The following is a 10,000-nucleotide window of genomic DNA, read 5'->3' as shown; positions in this document are numbered from 1 at the left end:
GCCGTCTTATTGAACGTTTTATATAAATATGATTTTAAAATATCAATAATTTGTTCGTTTAAAACGTTATTATTTGTCTCTTATTATTATTTGTAGTGGCGGAATTCGCTCAAGAATTCGGGGAAGCTATGGAGAATCACTCGGCTAACATCCGCAGATTGGTCGACGAGTTTCGAAGCCGATCTGGCGAGCCACGGCTCGATTCGAGCGGAATGCGACGCGTTTGGGAGAATCTTTTGAGACAAGTCGAGGCCGACGCTGTCTCACATCTCGATTTTGCCGCGGTATTGCAACAGCAACTCTCAAGGCCAACCATAGAGGCGAGCTTTCATAGAAAGTTTCAATCGCGGAAGGTAAGTATCTTCTATAAATTTTTTCTTTGTATTGTTATCCTTTTTCTTTTTGTTATATAAAAAAAAAAGAGAGAAAGAAAGAGTCGAAAAAAGAATAATGGCGAACGAGAATGGAAACTGTTTCATATATTATTTTCATTTCGTTAATATATTTTAATTCACGAGATGTCGTCATTTTTTTTTATTTTCTCTTTTTTTAATTTCCTTGAACTAAAATTATCTGCAAAAAAAAAAGAAAAGAAAAAATATTATCTTTTAAGCCTGAAAACTGCGATAAAAAATTAATTACAACGCGTTCTGTGGCTCGAGTTACGCGCCAGTTCTAAAAAAGGATCCTTCAAAAAGAAATAAATAGGTACGCGTTACTAAAAAGTACTCTTTGCCAAGCTCTTCGTATTAATGAAGAAGTTAAAGGCCTAAATCACTTCTTAGATCTCTCTTTTTTCTTTCTCTCTTTCTCTTTCTTTCTCTTTTTTTCTCTTTCTTTCATCGACTATACGTTACTGTTTTTGGCTATGACACAGAATCCTCTTGTTACTAGCAATTTAATCAACAGCCGAGATTTCATTTTCGTACTCTGTTCGAAACGTCACGCTTAAACGAAAATACAATAAATAGTTCACGTGGATTAAACATAGAAGATCAAAGTTTAAACCTTGACTCGACGAAATTGACAGGAAATTCGTAACATTGCATAAGCACGCATAGATAGAAACATGTATATATGTATCTCATATTTGCCATCCTCCAAATTTCATTAATTTCCAGAACAAGTTAACGAACGTACCGAGACATTCGAGCTTTTCAATTAATTAAAGAAAATTCATTTAGATTCGGATATCTTGTCCCACTTTTCATATTCTTTCAATCAACAGAAATTCGAAATTAAATTCGTTTAATTCTTGAACAACCAAGAAAATAATTCCGACAGAAATTGAATGGATAATATTTGGGGAAGGGGTTGGGGATTGTGGAAGGGGATTGACAAAAAAAATAGAAAGAAATCGATTAATTGATTTTTTCTTTTCTTTTTTTTCCTTCCCACAGGTTTTCTCATATCGGGAAGGCTACGAACAAGAGATCGCAAAATCCGAAGAGAAATTGCAACGAGCCAGAGCTGATTATAAACGCTCATATGCGTCCTTATTAACGAACGAAGGTGGAAACGAAACGGAATTGAAGCGTCAATACCTCGAAGCTCACAATGCCTACGTTCTTCAATTGAGAGCTACCAATGCTATAACCGAATGTTATCAAACCCATTGTTTGCCTGGTTTACTCGGTGAAATAGCCGAAGTTTACGAGGAACTTTGTGGATTGGCTTGCAAATGCATCGCTGGTATATCGGAAGCAGCTTACGAACGTACGAGCGAACAAGCGAAACGTTATCAGAATGTTGGAAAAGATGCTCAAACCGTTCTACCGATTAACGATTTACAGGTAAATCTTTTTCTTCCTTTAATCCGTTATACTTTTATGAAAAAAAAAAAAAAAAAAAATTCTATTGGTAGGCTTTTCTTTTTTTTCTGACAGAAAATCAATTTTTCTTTTCATATACAAAAGTAAACGTGTTCTATATCAGTCATTTTATGTCGAATACGAGGACACAAAAAATGTCTAATCTTGTTCCGATCTTGTCCTCGAATTACTCTTACCCCTTATATTATATTCATATATATACAGTACAAATATATATGTATAATATATATATGCATATATACAGAGAGTCACTGTCAAATTGAGCTAACATATTCTATCGGTACCCGAGAATATTGCAACGTTCATGTAGTACATACTATGTAAATAGATCGTGTCTGATCAAATTCGTTCATTATCTACTTGTACACGAAGCCCGACGATAGTCGTTTAGTCCTTTCATGTTGATCGGCAATAAGGCCATCTAACTAAACACGTCCTATCTAACCACATATATATATATATATATATATATATATATACCTACAAAATATATATATATACTACGAGTTTAATTTATTTTTCCTTCTTTCTTCCTCTTTTTTTTTTTTTTACTATCAAAAAGATCTAGCAAATAATTGTAATGAAGTTTCGTCATGTAAATCATGAATTATTTATTTCTAGATCAACGTTAATACGATCGAAATATAGGGTAGATACGTCTAGATTTTGTAATTATTATTTCTATGCATATTTCTTTTTTTTTTGTTGTTGTTATTATTATTATTTTTGTAAATATAGATCCTGGCACGAAATTTGTCGGTCAATGCAACGCCACGTAAGCCGGTACGGCGTTTATTCGTTGCACTTTCACGACCAGAACAAGTACCCATCGAAAAGGCTACGCAAATCCCACAACTGAGAGATGAATTGGTACCTACTGGTATCAGTACCTTACCACTTATGGAAGAACTCAAAAGGGAACACGACAGTTTGACACAAAAAATAGGAAGACTACAAGACGCCTTGGATACATTGATTCGAATGCAACGCAAGTGAGTACTATTTTTCTTATTTCTTTTTTCCTTCTTATTATTATTTTTCTTCTTTCCCATTTCTATTATCGTTATCGTCATTATCTTCTTATTTGCTATATCGTTATAATTAATTTTGGAGAAGTCGAAAAGAAACGCTACTCTCATTTTTACGAGTACGAACACGAACTTTATTCTTTCCTCGCAATTATTGTAATAAAACTTTTTCCCGCTTCTCAGTGAGAATATGAATTCTCTTAGAAAGTATAAAATATATAAGTTCGCCGTTTATTTTCGAGCTTCAACATTCGTTGAAGTATATTACGCTTTTATTGTATCGATGATTTGTACGAAAAAGAATAAAAAAAATAAAAGAGGAAAGAAAAAGAGACAAAAGATTTTAAAGAAATTCCACGCGACTATCTAATGAGTAAAGTAAATAAACAAAAATAAAAGAAATTTGATCATCTTGCTTATTAGAATGTTTCTTTTTTTTTTATTTAGGAGTGCCGAAGGTAATCTTTATACAAAGGTAGCCGAATTACAAGAGAATATTTCCATGAAACGTTTTGAGCTAGGCGTTGCACAGTTGGATCTTGCTGCAATACAGGCACAGGTATTACACTACATTTTTATATATGCAGATAATATATAAAATATTTTTCGTGTATCACCATATATGCGTTATAAATGTTAAATATGCAGCTCACTCGTATATCAACGCATACTTCTATATATATATGTATGTATGTATGTATGTATGTTTGTATGTATGTATGTATGTATGTATGTATATTAGTTGACATCCATATTTCCGTTCGATATTTGTCGTAATGGTTTACAGGTATGCAACTATATTATACGTATTTTAATATGGAACATGTGCAACTACGTGAATCCACCGAAGCATTTCCCTCGATGCCAATGAATTTCATATCGAATTTGTATTTTCGCCAAAGTCGCATAAATCAGTTACCAACGTCATGTGTTCAGATAGAAAAATTTTTCAACGTGTTGGATACGATCGAGAAAAAATGAATTTTCATACAGCAATATTTTTTATTCGTGCCAATAACCGACGCCTTCGTATCGTATCGTACCGTATCGTTGCGTGAAAGCTTTTTCCTTCATTTCTTTCTTTTTTCTCTTTTCTTTTTTTCCCTTCTTTTTTCTACTTTTTTCTTTCTTTCACCGTAATTCCACATTTCTCTATAAGTTATAAAATTTTTAATTAACACATACTGACAATACAAATACCGAAGTATAAATAAAGATTGCTTTCTTCCAAGGGAAATGTTTAACCCAGAAAGCGATGAGTTTTATTTATCGGCGAGAAAAATCCATTTCCATTGCAGTAAAATTATTTCTTATTCTTATTTTTCCTTTTCTTTCTTTCTATCTTTCTCTCTCTCTCTCTCTCTCTCTCTCTCTCTCTCTCTTTCTCTCTCTTTATTTTTCTCTCTTTCTCTCTGTTTCTCTGTCTCTCTTTTTTACAGATCTAACTTTCATTTGTAGAATATTCATAGGGAATAGTTAGAAAAGAAAGCTCGGTTTATTTCTTACGGCTCTTTTCAAATGGAACTTTTCTAAATATAGTCGTCAGTCGCCTAGTCCAGAAGCTTTCACGCTGATAAAAGATGCACGAGAACCACGGTTTTATCAAGGAGTTTCGTATTATCAAGTACATCTATACCCATGCATATACACACGCACATACATATATGTATACATATACATACATATGTATAAAGAAAAAAAAAGAAAGAAAAAAAAAACACGAATACCTACGTAAACACGCGACAAGGAAAATTCTTACAGCTTCTTTTTTTTTTCTTTTCTTTTCTTTTCTAGTCGCATTTATCACGCTTCTTACGAGTCACGATCGTTCCGATACGTACATATATATGCATGTATATAAATATGTATGTAGCGCAAATGTGTTTCCTAGAAATAAATTGATTAACATTCAATAAGCTTAACGCTTTCGATTAACTCGCTTTCGATTTAATCTCAAACTCTAGATAGAACGTACGATAACGACATCGACGATAATATTACTTTAACGAGTTAAATTCTACCGAAGGAAAAACTCGAGACGTTATCCTTTTTTTTATATCAAAAGTTGTTTCTTATATATCGAAATTTTTTACATCGAAAAATTCTGTACATCAAGATTAAGAGGAGGAAAAGAGTTGAAAAAAAGTAAAAAAAAAAAAAAAAAAAAAAAATTAAGGGAAACTTTAGAGGACTCCGAGAAGGAAAAAAGGAATTAAAAAAATATATATATAGAAATAGAAAAAAAAAAAGAAATAAAGAGCGAAAAAAAAAGAAAACGAGCTTTATAAAAACGAAGAAAGAAGTTCGATACGCGAGCGACAATGACGACGTATAAAACGACGTGGACGACGAAAAGTGGCGTCAGAAAAATCGACGTCGCTTTAAAAGAAATAAAGTTCGTCCTAATGGCATTAGATAGGTGCAATAGGTAGGGGAAACGTTCTCGAGAATGACCTCGAGAAAAGTTCTTAACGTTTTCTAGGCACGTGCTCGTGTACTCACGTGGTCTCTTTCTCTCTCTTTCTCTTACTCTGTCTCTCTCTCTCTCTCTCTCTCTCTCTCTCTCTTTCTTTTCCTCGCACTCTCTCCTTCTCTCTTTCTCTTTTTATTTCTCTATTTCTCTCGAAAAGCTCGAAAAGCTCTTCCTCCTAGTTCTTCGTAATATCTGTAAGTGGTCGACAAAAGCCGAAGGCGCTTAACTTGCCGCATCGTGTTCCGTCTCTATTGCCGAGCGAGGTAAATTGAAGGATACTTTGGAAAGAGAGAAAAGGAGGAGGAGGAGGAGAAGAAGGGGTAGAAGAGGAGGGGGAGAATAAGAAGGTGGATGAAGAGATGGAGGAAGAGAGAGAGAGGATGAGAAGGTGGATGAGAAGGTGGATAAGAAAGGAGATGGAAAAGAAAGACGAAGATGCAATTTGAGTCTGGTAAGAAGAATGAGAAGAAAAGAGAAGAAAAGAAAAGAAAAGAAAAAAGAAAAAAAGAGAAGAGAAAAGAACCAAGAGATGAAAGAGGAGTAAGAGGGAAAAGTGCATGCGGAGCATTTGTCACTCTCCACTTAAGAGGTCGAAGTCTGTGTAGGAAGCTCGCCCGATTAAAATTAGCTCTCTCTCTCTCTCTCTTTCTCTCTCTCTCTCTCTCTCTCTCTCTCTCTCTCTGTTTTTCTCGCACTCTCACTCTTGGTCTCTCTCTCATTCATTCTCTTTCTCTTTCTCTCTGTCTCATTCACTCTCATGCTCGAACATCTCTGTTCTCTGTTCTTCATTGTTCTCTCAAACGAGCGACGAACGGAGTAGAGTATTGTACAACGGCTGACTATGCTTAGACATAATTCCTGACCACGTGTGAATGCACTGCGATGTAATGACAAAAAGAGAAAAATGTAAAGCTTCCTAGACAATGTTTTTTGCCTATCGTCATAAAAGTTCGACGAGCCGCTTATAACGTCGATATCATCGATTTCGTTGATCTCTACTAACGCTCGCCACTTGTCGCGATATTTTTTTTTTTCTTTGAAATCGTCTTTTTAAACGAAAAAAAAATTAAAAAAATGAAAAGAAGTGATTTTTCTTCTCCCTCTCTTTCTCTTTCTCTCTCTCTTCGATCACTAGATTTCTCTTCGATCAGATGATATAGATGACAAAGATGATATAGATAATATCGACTATAGTATGATGTTCGGCTTTCAATCAGAAATATCAATATTTAAACAGAGAGATAGATGCATAGATTGATAGGTAGAGAAACAGATAGAGAGAAAGAAACAGAGAAAGAGGGAGAGAGAGATCGATTACAAAATGATCTGAAATGAATAACATTCACCGTGTTAGTTGCAATACTGTATACTACAAGTATATTGCATTCATATGTAACATATAGATACACATACTTCCCGATACATAAGTAAGTACTTACATATATATGCAGATCGGTATCAAACGCACGAGGGAATTCAATATTGTGTTTGATCTCGCAGCCAAATGATCGGCCTAATTCCCAACGATCTCACGATACCTCACGAGATCTCGATGAAATTCTGAATTCGCGACTCGTGACACGTGTGACCCGAAACTCTAACAAAGGATTAAACGACGAACAAGACCCCCTCTCTTCGTCTTATAACCATCCCTTCGATTTCTCAGCTAATCGATTGTCCTTATTTTGATATTTTAATTCTTACTTTCTAATTTTTGTTTATTTCGATTTATGATTAAATTCTCTTTCTCTCTCTCTCCCTCTCTCTCTTCCTCTCTCTGTCTCTTTCTTTTTGTGTCTCGAATATTTGAAAAAAAAAAAGAGAAAAAAGAGAGAAAAAATTAGAACGACACGATCAATGAAAAATTAAATGAATGCTTTATTAATGCTTTACGGTGCACAGCGTCGCGTTGATAGTCGCATTATGCAAAATTAGGATGGAAATATAGGGAAATACGTAAACCTTACTAACACGGACTTTCCGCTTGAATTGTAATCCATTATAATTGCAACGTTCACGAAATAAGCGAAGCGTAAGGTATATAACGTGTTGAATTATATCGTGTATAATCACCAACGAATAATACTAACGTTAGATATGACTTTAAATTTGTCCCTTGATAATTCGTTATATATATATAACGTAAATATATATATATATATTAACACGTATATTTCGAGTTATCAATTATTTCTAACATTTCTTATCAATTACTTGCCACAATTAATTATTTCTCGATGATCGAAAGAACGACTGACCTGTTCTATGCTTGTTCTATCACGCGTGAACGTTAAATTCGACAAATTGACCGTTTCTCTGCAAATTGAACCTGTCCGATTTCGAAGCAACCGACCATGGTTACGACGAACTATCCACTGTTACACGAGCCTATATACCGATAATTGGACGTTACCTATGCCACGGATATTCACCATAATGCATTCGTATCGAATTTAAACGAAACGGATTTCCTGTTAATCTCGAAAACCATTTCAACGTTCAATCCTCTGTCCTACTTATTAACACCGTCGGTAAATTTCTTCGTGAAATAAATAATTAGATTTCTATAAATAAAGAAACGACGATAGGGATTATTTTAGCAATCTCAGCATAACAATAACGTAAATATAGATATAGATTTTCTTTTTAATAATTATCTAACGTAACTCGTGCAAAAGATAAATCAAGCGTTTTACAATCTTATCACGTATAAAAAATACGAATTAAACGAATAATTACAAAAGTAATTACAGAATATTACAATGAATATGCAAGTTACGTTGGCATGGTTGGATAGTTAGTGGAGTGGTTAGAGACGTGGAAGTAGAAAGTGGTTACCATTAATACGAAATTTCAAATAATGGTACCTGCGTAATCCACTCGACCGTGAACAACCTATTGAATATTTGACAAATTGATGAATTTCAATTTATACTATTATCACGTTCCTCCCGTTTTTATTATCCTTTGAGTACGTCCCCTTTCACTTGTGGTCGATTCTATTGAACAACTAAAACGCGATAGAGGAGTTGGGTCGCTAATGAAAAGAATATGGATACAAGTAGTACGTGGCATCGAATAAAAAAATGTTTTCGAACGATCGAGAGCGGTTGTAAATAATAAAGGAAAAAGGAGATAGAAATAGTAAGAGGGAATGAGAGGGATGTATAAAGAGTGAGAGGAAGATGAAAGGAAAAGAGAGAGAGAGAGAGAGAGAGAGAGGGATGGAGAAAGAGGGAGAAGAAGATGAAAGCGAAAGAGAGAGAGAGAGAGAGAAAACTCTGGGATAAACGACGAATAAATACGGCGCGCAATCGCACGACATGCGCTCTCACAACTGGGTCATCGTCGAGCATGAGCGCCTGAAAATCCATTCCCTGGTCTCTCTCACTGTGTCTAGCTACCTAGGTCAGGACAGCAGGAGGATCAAGCTCACGTCGATATTCGTCGTAGGTGCAAAATGGGCTGGACGACGTTGCGTACGAGAGTCGTTAGTATTTTTTTCCTCTCTCTCTCTCTTTCTCTGTCTTTTTCTATCTCTCTTTCACTTTCATTTTTATTCAATTTTCATCTTGATCGTATATATCATGGCTCGAATCAAAACAGTTTTTATCAAATTCTTTCACTCTCTCTCTCTCTCTCTCTCTCTCTCTCTCTTTCTCTCTGTATCTGTCTATCTATCTATCTATACATCTATCTGTTCGTCTACCTCTTTATCTTCATTTATCTGTCGCATTTTGGAGGCTGCGTCGATAAAAGATAAAAAAAAAGAAAGAGAGAAAAACCATCTATCTCATATCATCACTATTCCCCGTTATACAAATAATACATACATATATGTACATAAATTCATATATCGAAAGTGATCAAACATAGATCGAAACATCTTTTATTCTTTTTCATCAAGGGAATCTCGTGTGATCATAGGTGCCTCGTGAATATCTATCTATCGTGTGAAACAAGTGTCGTAGATGTTGAATGAAGTCGTACGTACGGTACTTGGGTGGGGAGAGACAGCTGGCTGACTCATTACATCTAACCTTTGTGTGTCGTGATATCGAGAGATTGTTTTTTAAATTGATAATCACGATCAATATATATATATATATATATATTTTTCTTTTATATAAATAAATAATTTTGTCTTTACATATATATATCAAGGACACAAATATATGGAAGAGAAAAGTTATATTTAAAAAAAACAAAAGGAACAAATGATTTTTTATTCAGACTATATTAATCATTATTATTATTATTATTATTATTATTATTATTATTTTAACGAAATGCCCTATAATCGCACAAATAACATTCACAATACAAATGCATTTCATGTTTTATTATTCCATCACTCATTGATACATTTTTTTAAAAGATTCTGTTCTCTCTCTCTCTCTTTCTCTCTCTCTCTCTCTCTCTCTCTCTCTCTCTCTCTCTCTCTCTCTCTCTCACTCTCTGTCTATCTCTCTTCTACTCTCTCTCTTTCTCTCTCTCTGTTTCATTGAACGCAGTCGCGGTAAAGTACACCGGTCCCGTCCGTGGCCTCGTCTTCTGCCGTTTCAGGAATAATGGACTCTTCTGGGAAGTCCAGCGTATATACACGTGTATACCTATACCATCACCCACATACACTGGGAGAGACGCATCGCAAATGCACGCGAGAG

General features: G+C 34.7%; 1 protein-coding gene across 5 annotated transcripts in view; it reads left to right on the top strand.

Annotated features, from left to right (window-relative positions):
* The window catches only part of LOC127064037 (uncharacterized), a 60,016-nt gene that overhangs the window by 38,544 nt on the left and 11,472 nt on the right, over positions 1-10,000 (top strand). For all 5 annotated transcript variants that reach the window (XM_050994532.1, XM_050994531.1, XM_050994535.1 and 2 more), the window contains 4 exons: positions 97-353; positions 1,401-1,793; positions 2,571-2,824; positions 3,308-3,419. In XM_050994532.1, coding sequence (XP_050850489.1) covers positions 97-353; positions 1,401-1,793; positions 2,571-2,824; positions 3,308-3,419 — 1,016 coding nt within the window. The remainder of the gene's footprint in view (positions 1-96; positions 354-1,400; positions 1,794-2,570; positions 2,825-3,307; positions 3,420-10,000) is intronic.

Source organism: Vespula vulgaris, chromosome 5 (assembly GCF_905475345.1).
Source record: "Vespula vulgaris chromosome 5, iyVesVulg1.1, whole genome shotgun sequence".
NCBI classification, from domain to species: domain Eukaryota; kingdom Metazoa; phylum Arthropoda; class Insecta; order Hymenoptera; family Vespidae; genus Vespula; species Vespula vulgaris.
This window is presented reverse-complemented; position numbering and strand designations above follow the sequence as displayed.